This window comes from Dipodomys ordii, unplaced genomic scaffold, assembly GCF_000151885.1.
Source record: "Dipodomys ordii isolate 6190 unplaced genomic scaffold, Dord_2.0 Scaffold105, whole genome shotgun sequence".
Classification (NCBI taxonomy): Eukaryota; Metazoa; Chordata; class Mammalia; order Rodentia; family Heteromyidae; genus Dipodomys; species Dipodomys ordii.
In genome coordinates, this window is record NW_012267321.1 from 3,543,052 (window position 1) to 3,552,810 (window position 9,759).

General features: G+C 60.7%; 1 protein-coding gene across 1 annotated transcript; it reads right to left on the bottom strand.

The window, feature by feature from the left end:
• Positions 1-759: 759 nt before the first annotated feature.
• On the bottom strand, positions 760-9,709 carry Ttyh1 (tweety family member 1). The gene is made up of 14 exons (XM_013027640.1): positions 9,578-9,709; positions 8,587-8,765; positions 6,784-6,895; positions 5,979-6,199; positions 4,806-4,901; positions 4,324-4,396; positions 3,962-4,037; positions 3,216-3,271; positions 2,954-3,046; positions 2,576-2,668; positions 1,636-1,778; positions 1,480-1,525; positions 1,276-1,356; positions 760-1,139 (listed from the first exon to the last, which is right to left on the bottom strand). The coding sequence occupies exons 1-13, from the start codon at positions 9,707-9,709 to the stop codon at positions 1,318-1,320; spliced, it is 1,359 nt and encodes a 452-aa protein (XP_012883094.1). The 3' UTR covers positions 760-1,139; positions 1,276-1,317.
• Positions 9,710-9,759: the final 50 nt, after the last annotated feature.

The window sequence follows — 9,759 nt, forward strand, 5'->3', positions numbered from 1 at the left end:
CTTTTGTATATTATGTGTTTAGCATATTTCCTTGCCATAATTGTTAAAAAGCAAACATACATAATTTCCCAGATTGTAAATTTGCCTTTTGGCTTTACTGTCTCCCTTTTTACTCTCTGACCCATTGAATATATTATCTTTCTGTCTAAAGCCCTCTCCCCTCCACTGCTAAACAATGTGCACATGCCCTTTCTTTTTGGTGATACTGGGGTTTGAATTCAGGGCCTCTGACTCACTCCGCTTGCTTACTTGCTTGTGTGGCTGGTGCTTTACCATTTCACCCACAATACTGGCCTGGCTTCTTGCTGGTTATTTCAGAGGGAATATCACACTTTTCTGCCCACACTGGCTTTGAACTGCAGTCCTCTGGATTCTACTTCCTGAGTAGCTGGGATTACAGGGTGAGCTATCAGCACCTGGCCATATATTCTCTTCATTTGTGACCCTTTCATGGGTACACCTTTATTGAGCTTTTCACATATCTTACAGGGGAGGTTTGGGCTGATGGACAGCCAAGTCGATTCAGCGTCTTACGTCGCTTCTAAACCAGCTGGGCTTTCTCAGACCAGAAGCTGGTCTTCTGTCGTGTGTACACACACACTTCGTTTACTCTGTCCCCCAAAGCCTGTTTTCTTGAGCCAGGATACACGTATGGCTTTCAGGACTGGGGCCACACAGGGCTTGGCTCTGGGGGAAGGTCATCTCCCTAGCCCAGCCAGGAGCAGAATCCATACAGTGGAGAAAGGAGGCAAATCTAGATGCTTGTAAAATAAAGTCTTCCCTTTTATTTCAAGTCAACCCTTTTCCAAGTTAGTGCCGCCAGTGGAGATCAGGGGGCCAGAGCCCACTAAGCTACGGCAGGGGCAGGCAATTCATATCCCTGGCCCCCGGGCCAGTCCCTCCCAGGAGGGGACTGGCAGCAGGGGAGGAGGGATGCAGGGCAGTCAGTCTGCCCCCTCCCCTGCTAGACCAGGTCCCTGCCCTACTCCTTCAGCTCTCCCCAGGGCTAAGACAAAGGTGGGCCTTGGGGCCGAGGCAGGAGGCAGTCCCGGGCAGGGTGTCTGTTGCCAGCAGTGTTAGTGGTCAGAGCCCAGTCGGGGCCAAGTTAGTAGAGCCTCCTCCAGCAGCCAGGAAAGGAACTGCAGAGAGGCAGAGACAAGGCCTTGACCCAGGCTGTGGGACCCCAGTGCACACCTAGCCAACAAGAGAGCCCGCCATGGGGGGTGGGGAGGGACATAGCCCAGCCACTGACCAGGGTTTCAGCCCAGTGCTTACTGGAGAGGGTTGTTGGGCTCCAGGCTGGCTGGGAAGAGGAGCTCAGATGGATGACTGCCACTGCACAAAGCGCTTGGACTCCTGCCCAGGGACATGGAAAAGACAGTAGATGAAGCATGATTCTAGCTGCACCATGGACCCAAGTTCTCCTCCCTCAGACCAGTATCCAGGCCCCAGCCTCCTCTCTCTGACTTGTCTGTGTACCTGAGGGTTGAAAGGGTCATCGTCATCGGTATCCTCGTAGTCATCACTAGCAGGAGATGGGGGAGTGGCAGAGAAGCAGGATGGGACCCATCAGGAGGCAGCCCCCCACCCCCCAGCAGCTCCTTCCCTGGTATCCCACCCCGTCCCCAGGCTGACCTTGGTGGGAAGAGGGCCCAGGCACGGGGAAGGCTGCAGAGTGCCGTGGCCAGGGCCCCGGCTGACAGGAGGGAGAAGAGCATCAGGAAGAGCAGGCCCTCCAGGGCGTCTTCACACAGGCCCCGCAGCGCTGCCCCATAGTCCTGGGGTGGGAGAGGGGGCATCAGCACACATGCCAGGCACGCCGCACATACGGCAAGCCATCTACCTGGCCCTGTGAGGTCACTCGGTCAAAGGGTGTCCCGCTGGTAGGAGACCACATGTGTGCACAGACCTCCACAGAGCTGCTGCCCCAGCCCATGTCTGCCCAGCACCCCACATCTGAATCAGCCATGCCTCCACACATTTCCAAATACCTCCTGTGTCTAACATATCACCTGGCTAACACTTAGAATGAGACCTCACAGGTGGCACACAGCAGTGCTGCCCATGGTGGCCACCATCCCAGGGGGTCGGCAGGGCTGTGGTGACCTGAATGTCCTCCCAGTGCCAACTGGCCAGCCCATGCCATGGGGATGGAAGGACCCGGAACTGGGGGCCATGCGTGCATGGGACCTAAAAGGTCATGTCCAGTACTAAGCTGGTGAGACAAAAAGATCTGGGGGGCAGTGCTGGGCAGAGGCCACCTCAGACCATGACCAGGCCAGCAGGGGTGGAGTATGAAGAGCCTGGTGGCTGGGCCAGGCCAGAGAGCTGTGGCCAGAGCTGCCCACCAGAGCCTTTCTGGGTCAGGCTTTAATCCGTGAGGGGGATTTCAGCAGAGGCCGACCTTGATCGGATTGTGTGTTCAAGGGCTCCCCAGCTGTTGGCCGTGGCCAGACAAGGGTTGGGTAAGAGGGGGCTGGAGGGGCTCAGCTGCCATGGAGTGTGGATGGCAGGGCCCAAGTGTGGGCCGGGCCGGAATTCCGGGTGGGCTCCCGAGGACTGAGGGAGAGCAGACCTTGTGCAGGCCGCGGCAATGCAGTAGCGCCACCAGCTGGTGGAAGTTTCCCTCGGTCACATTCAGCGTCTCCTCCAAGGACAGCAGCGGCTTCTGTGGTGGGAAGAGAGTAGTCTATTTACATCAAGATCGCCAGCCCCGCCCACCAGTCTTGCCCCGCCCACGATGACAGGCCCCGCCCGTAGCCTTTCTTTCCCTTCCCACAGCCCCGCTTACCATGCAGGCCCAGCTTCAGAGACCTGACCTACCTTGCCCCAATCCTGGAGGCCACGCCCCTTCCACAAGCCACGCCCCCGGGAGACGCCCACTCAGCCAACCCGCCCCTGCCCAGGAGTTCTCCCCGCCTTCCTCCTGCCTGGGCTGGGGCGGTCAGTCCACCTGAGCTGCTGGGAACTGGGGGACGGCTTCTCGCTCCAGGCCTTGCAGCTGGGAGTGGATGTTGGCCAGCGCCCTCTGGGATAGAGTCAGTCTCTGTGGGAAAATGAGGTCCAGGACCCGGGTCCTTTCTCCACCCGCAGAACACAGGCCGCTGTGCTCCTCTCCCTGGGGACCCGAGTCCCGGCTCCAGTTCCCCCCACCCAGGGGTCCTCATCCATTCCCCTGTCCCTGGGCACCCATGGCCCTTGCCGACCGGCCACACCTGTTGGAAGGGGTTGGAGACGTCCTGGTTGCACAGGAAGTAATAGCTCAGGATGTCTGCCGTGGAGGAGGAGAGGGAGGAAGCTGAGTTTGGAGAATATGGATGGGGGCAGGTCCCAGGGTCTCTTCCCCAGCTCTGACCTCTGTTGGCCTCCAAAGGTCCTGACTTTAGTTCCCTCAACACTTTCTTTTTTTTTTTTTAATTTTGTTTTTGGGGCCTGAACTCTGGGCCTGGGCACTGTCCCTCAGCTCTTCAGCTCAAGGCTAGCCTCTACCACTTGAGCCACAGCACCATTTCCAGCTTTTTTCTTTTTTCTTCTGTGGTGCTGAGGAATCAAACCCAGGGCCTCATGCATGCAAGGCAAGTGCTCTACCACTGAGCCACCTTCCCAGCCCCTCCCCTCAACACTTTCTATTTCCGAGTCTTCCTGTGGCCCAAGGGTGGCCTTCAACTTCAGCTCCTCCTGCTTGGGACTTCCAGGTGCTGGGGTTGCCGCAGATTCCATCAGGCCCACCTTCCTCACCCCCTCTGCTCCTCCCATAGCCAAATCCTCCTACCCTGAGAGAGGGAGCCTGTATCCTACCCTTGTCTGAGACCTCCCCATCCCCCTTCTCACACACCATCTTTTCTAGCCTGCCAGGGCAGGGGCCCAGGGCTTCTGCAGGATTTGTGCATTGCTCAGCATCCAGCCCACTCTGGACTGGGCACTATGGCAGCCTAAGGAAAGCAGGGACCATAGGAGTCACCTGAGCTGAGCCCCGTCTCTTCCTGTGTCAGGTTTAGAATGTAGGTGTCTGGATTGGAGCAGAAATCACTGAGGCCCTGGTCAGAAAAAAGGAACTGCTCAGATTAGAAACTGCCAGTTTTACATTCCCACAGAACTTGGTTCAGATCCCAGCCTCCTCCCTCAGACCCAGGGCCAGGCTCCCAGCCCCATTCCTTAACATCTGGGTGCCCTGGATACCAGCATCTGGCTTCTTGGGACCCAAGAACCATAACTGTGACCTTGTCACCTGGGTTCCTCTCAAGGCCCAAGGCAGTGGCTGGGCCTCCGCCCACCCTAGGACCCCCTACTCAGAGCCCAGAGCCTCCCCTTCCCCCCACTCACCACAGCTGTGGCCGCCTCTAGGCCCATGGAGCCCCAGCTCAGGACCAGCACCAGGAGACTCAGGGCTGTCATCCTGGGAGAGGGGGGCCTTTGTCACCCTCCCCCATCATAGCCCACCCTGTCCCTGCCACCCCCGAACCTGGAGTTGGGGTGAGGGGGTGGGCATTGATCACTGTCAAAAGAACACTGGGGTGCTATGCAGGGTGCTGCTCAGCGGGACTCTGGGACCCTGGAAGGCCACTGCCCAGCTTGGGGCTAAGTTTCCTGGGCTTTCAAATTCCTCTTCCTCCTCCCCATCCCTGGCTCAGTTTCCTTTCTGGGAGGCATAGGGAAGTTCCAGGGCCCAAATGCAGCCGCCTGGGATGCATGAGCCATAGGGGACTGGCTTGGTCGTCATTTTTATAGAAAGCATGGCCAAGCCTGCCCATCTACAGGTTGGCTCCTGGTGGGCAGCTCTAAAGCCCAGCCCCGCAGGGACTCACAGGACCACCAGCCACTTGCTCTGCTTGGCGAGGCCCAGGAGGATGAAGAGGCAGACCAGGAGCACCAGGAGGAGGAGGAGCACGTAGGCCAGCCACCTGCCGACGGGAGAGTGGAAACAGGGCAATCTCAGGGGGCCAGCAGCAGCCCTGGCTCAGCCCAGCCTGGCCCGGCAGCTCCCTGTGGGAGCCATCCCCACCTCCAGACCCACCCTGAGCAGGTCACATGAAAACTCTGAGCATGAATCTGTAGGTCTGTTGGCTTCTCTGGGGCTAGTGCCTAGGTCCCAGCTATCTGAGTAACTGTCCTAGAACTTTATACTCCTGGCCTCAGTTTCCCAACGTGTCATGCCAGAAGCAGGTCAAACGTAGAGCCTGAAGAAGAGCACGCAGACACACAGATTCACGTGTGTGCTTAACAGCCGCATCTGCCATGATTACAGGGGAGACTCCCCGGTGCCCAGCATATTTCTCAGCTGAGCTCCCAGGGTTCTGGTCCCCACCTGCCTCCCTCAGGCTGTCCTGGGGGCTTGGGCTTGTTTGTTGAGAGCGGCCTGGTATGTCACTGTTGCCCCAACCCCAGTGATGATGGCGGACTCAGGTCACAAAACCCGGTCACCCTCAGATCCCAGCCTGCCTGTGCGGCCTTGGTGGGGACTGTTTGCGTGCACGTGCCTGAGCCCCGAATTTCAGGATCCAGCATTGAGTCAGCCACCTCAGCCTCATGTCTGGGGGTGGGACCCCAAGGTGGGGAGGTGTCAAGGAGGAAAGGAATAATTACTAGTGAACTAGGCCACGAGGGCTGCACAGCTAGTACCTGCACCCTCCTCCCCCCCACTCCAGTGTCACCTCCTCAGTGTGGCCTCCAGACCCAGTGGCTCACACCTGTCATCCCAGCTACTCAGGAGGATGAGATCTGAGGATCGGGGTTCAAAGCCAACCCTGGGCAGGAAAGTCCGTGAGACTCTTATCTCCAATGAACCACTCAGAAAACCAGAAGTGGCACTGTGGCCCAAGCAGTAGAGCGCTTGCCTTGAGCTGAAGAGCTGAGGGACAGCGCCCAGGCCCAGAGTTCAAGCCCCATGACCGGCCCTCCCCCCCAAACCACCTGTGACCCCCCTGGGTACCCAGTTTGAGTGGACAGGGCCACACGGGGCTGGGAAAGCCGCCTCTCACCTGTACTCCTCCACGAAGGACACATCTGCAGCCACCTGCAGGAGGCTCAGGGGCACCTCGTGCCAGAAGGCCAGGCCCTGCAGCTGCTGGGCCACCAGCTCCGCCTGGCGCCGAGCCCCTCTGGCAGCAGCTACCAGCTCCGTGCGCTGCGCCAGCACCTCCTCCAGTGTGGTGAGCTCCGCCCTCACCGCCTCGCCCAACCTCTCCACTGTCTCCCACACCTGGGGGAGGCAGGGCAGGCTGTCAGGGATGGGGGAGGCAGAAAGCACACCCCCTCTGGGAGCCTGGGGGAGGGCTGGGAAAGGGGGGACTCCTCTGGCAGGAGATCTGGAGGTCAGCGGCTTGGGCCTGGGGGTCTGGGGGCCAGTGCAGCCTCTGGACTGGCTGCAGGGCGGGAATTAGTCAGGTCTGAGCACTACGCCTGCCTCCTGAGTTGTGGGCGCCTCCTCCAAGATGTGAATCAGACTTGGAATCTGAGGTCTGATGTCTGGGAGGTCCTGGATGTCAGGGATGGGGCTCCTGAACTTGTACAGGGAATGGAGGCAGGTCCGGGGCTCTGGAGTGAGCCCAAGCACAAAGCTTGGAGTCTCTGGGCTTTGGACTTGGTCTGGTTTGGGAAACCTGGGACCGGATGTGATTCTAAGCAGGTTCCAGCACGTCTAGGATGGAGGGGTGAGGGGCGAGAGTGAAACCTGAGGGCTGCAAGTCTGGCTCTGGGGTCCTGAGGGTCAGGCCCCTGTGTGTCCCAGGCTTCATGTGTCTCCCCAGGTGGGTGACACGGGGCCCCAGTCCCTGCCCCCCTCACCAGCTGGTCGGTAGTGCTGAGTGTGTGGTTGGCGTGCAGCAGAGCAGAGCTGAGCTGGGACACCCCATCACTGGTCTCACTGTTGCCATAGAAACCAACGCCAATGCCCGCACTGAGGAGAGAGAAGGGAGGGGATCACACCGGCCTGGGACCCTGGGGGGCCAGGGTACCCCAAGCCTGATGATGGGCATACCCCACCTCTTCATCCACCTATCCCATCTCGGCACTCACCCCATTGGTCCAGCCTGCCGTGGGAAAAGAACAGTCTCTGGCTTGCCTGCCCCCCCCCGCCAGTTGCCATGGTAACGGGAAGGTCCCACACCCCCAGAGGCACGTCATTGTGATGCTAATGGTGGGTGGTGTGGTGGAAGGGAGCCCCCAGATTTAACTCGAGCCTCCCTGGAGCAGGCCCTGGAGGAGGTCACCCCCACCTCGATTGACCTGCGCCCTTTGTCATCCCCCCACCCCCGTGTCCCACACTCTCAGCACCTGTCCGTTTAGGGCCGAGGGGGACCCTACCCCTGTCTCTTGGGGGTTTCTAGGAGCCCCTGCGCCTTCACCTCACCCTGGGGGGACATGACACCCGAGTTCTCTCCCTTCCAGTACCCTGCCCGGGACCCAGGCGTCCGGCCAGCCGGGAGGGGGAGGGGGAGGATGTGGGAAGGGCGGCCGGCTGCCAGCACAGAGGGCTTCATTGTGGAGCCTCACGGCGGGGACCCTTCCCCCTCCCTCGCCCCCAGGCGGCGCCCCACATTGCAGGGGGCGAGAGCCGGGCACCCTCCGCGTTCCCAGGCCAGGCTGCCCCCACCCCTGCCCTTGGACAGGCGCCGAGTGCTCTGCCCCATTGTTCAGAGCCCCACAAAGCGCCCCTTGTCCTTGGCCCCCCGGGGCTGGCGCGGCGTCTCTCCCCTGCTGGGCCTTTTGTCCACTTCCCCCACCACCCCCTGGAGAACCTGGGGAGGGAGCATCTTAAATATAGGGCACCCAGTCCCCCTATACCCTGAATATACCCCATCCCGCTTCTCCCTGCACAGAGGCAGTGTATTCAGAGCCCAGGCTGGGAGTGGCGGGCTGGGGGGCAGCTCCAGACCCCCCCAACTGCGGGAGGCCACGCCCCAGGAGGCCCCACCGCAGGGGCCCCCAAAGCCCTGTAATCTGTGGCACTGGCCAGCTGTCACTGCTTGGGGGGCCGGCCCCCGGGGCAGGGACTCCTCTGCCAGGTTCGGGAGTCCCCCCAACACAGCTCAGAACCTCAGGGCCAGCTGGCACCTGAAAGCCACCTTCCCACCCTCCCCGAGCCTCTCCTGTCAAATCCAAGCGTGTTGGGAGTTGCTGTGGGCAGGGCTAGGGTAGGCTGGGTGCAGGGCTAGGGTTGGAGGGGTGTAGGGCTGGGGTTGGAGGGGGGCTGGCTGGGTACAAGGCTGGGGTTGGAGGGGTACAGGGCTGGGTGCAGTAGATGTCTATTGTCAGATCAGTACGTTGAATGATGAACGAATGAGTGACATCACTAGTTAACGCCCTCTGAAGACACTAGCATTACTAAGGGAGTGCACTAAAACCCACTTCAGGCCTGCCGAGGGCTTCTCTCCCTTGGGAGTGCGTGTGTGTGCAGAGCGATTTAACGGGTGTGTGTGTGCCCTGTGCCAGGCGGGAGCCCCCCCCCTCCGCCAGATGCCCCTCGAGTCCTCCCTCATTCCTGGAGAGGGGTGCCCCAACTCTCCCACCTCCCCCACCACACCCTCAAGAAGGTGGACAGGGAGTGTGAGGCCCCAGTCCCCCCTACCCACCCCCGGGCCCCATTACCAGCCCACGAGAAGGGCAGCGATGCAGCTCCACGTCGCGCAGCCCGCCCCCGACTGGGGACTCTTGGCCCCCGGGGGCTCTGGGGGGCGGCAGCAGCAGAAGCGGATGAGGTAGACAGCGATGAAGATGAGGCTCAGGCCCAGGCCCAGGCCAGCCAAGGCTGCCACCAGCAGCAGGGCCTGGGGGAGGGGGGGCCGTCAGGCCTCAGCGGCCCCTGTGAGCTACCAGGAGGGAATCCCCCCCCACGATGTCAGTTAGCTTTGTTGGTGGGCTCCCCTGACTCTCCCAAGCAGGGGCTCCAGGACTCAGGGCCAGGATGCGGGGGGGGGGGGGGGGAAGAAGTTTCAACGAGGGTGGGCTCCAGCCTTGGACTCCGTCTCTGCTTGTCCTTGGGGTGCTGTGTGACCTCAGACAGCCTCCTTCCCTTTCTGAGCCTCAGATTCCTCACCCTGAGCTGGAGATTGGTGTGTGTATGTGTGAGATCCACAAGTGTGTGTGTGCTTCTGTGTCCTGAATGTGTTACAGGGAAGTGTGTACGGATGAGTGTTGGAGCTGGGCCCCGGTGGCTCACGCCTGTCACCTCAGCTACTCAGGAGGCTGAGAGCTAAGGATTGTGGTTCAAAGGCAGGAAAGTCCGTGAGACTCTTATCTCCAATGAACCACTAGAAAACCAGAGCTGGCGCTGTAGCTCAAGTGGTAGAGCGCTGGCCTTGAGCTGAAGAGCTGAGGGACAGTGCCCAGGCCCAGAGTTCAAGTCCTATGACTGACAACCACCACCACCAAAAGAGTGTTGGGGTCTGAATCCGTGTTCTCTGTGAGTGTGCACAATGGGACTGCGTGTGGACATGTGCAAGAGCAAGTGCTTGAGTGTGCAAATGTGTGTCCTGCAGGCCTCTGGGGGCGTTGACAGCCAGCGCGTGTCCCCATAGGGTGGGGTTCTCTTGGGACCTCGTGTGTGACCCCTGCTGTGACCCGGCTTACTGGGCATGACCTGAGCCAGGCCGGGGTGCGGGGTGAGCCCGGCCTCGGGGGAGGCTGGAGGCGGCCGTTGTGTAAGAGGCTGGGGGCGCGGGGGTGTGGGAACGGGGCCCGCAGGCTGGGGGTGAGGGGATGGGGGTGCCATGGGGTGGTTGCGCCGTGGGCGCGGGGATGGGGGCCCCCGCAGGGTGGGGG

Coding starts and splice junctions, on each gene's coding strand:
- Ttyh1 (XM_013027640.1), bottom strand. CDS start 9,709: ATGGCACCCCCATCCCCTCACCCCCAGCCTGCGGGCCCCGTTCCCACA. Junction 3,272..3,961: donor AGAGACGGGGCTCAGCTCAG/GTGACTCCTATG, acceptor CCTCCACGGCAG/ACATCCTGAGCTATTACTTC. Junction 3,047..3,215: donor TCTCCAACCCCTTCCAACAG/GTGTGGCCGGTC, acceptor ATTTTCCCACAG/AGACTGACTCTATCCCAGAG.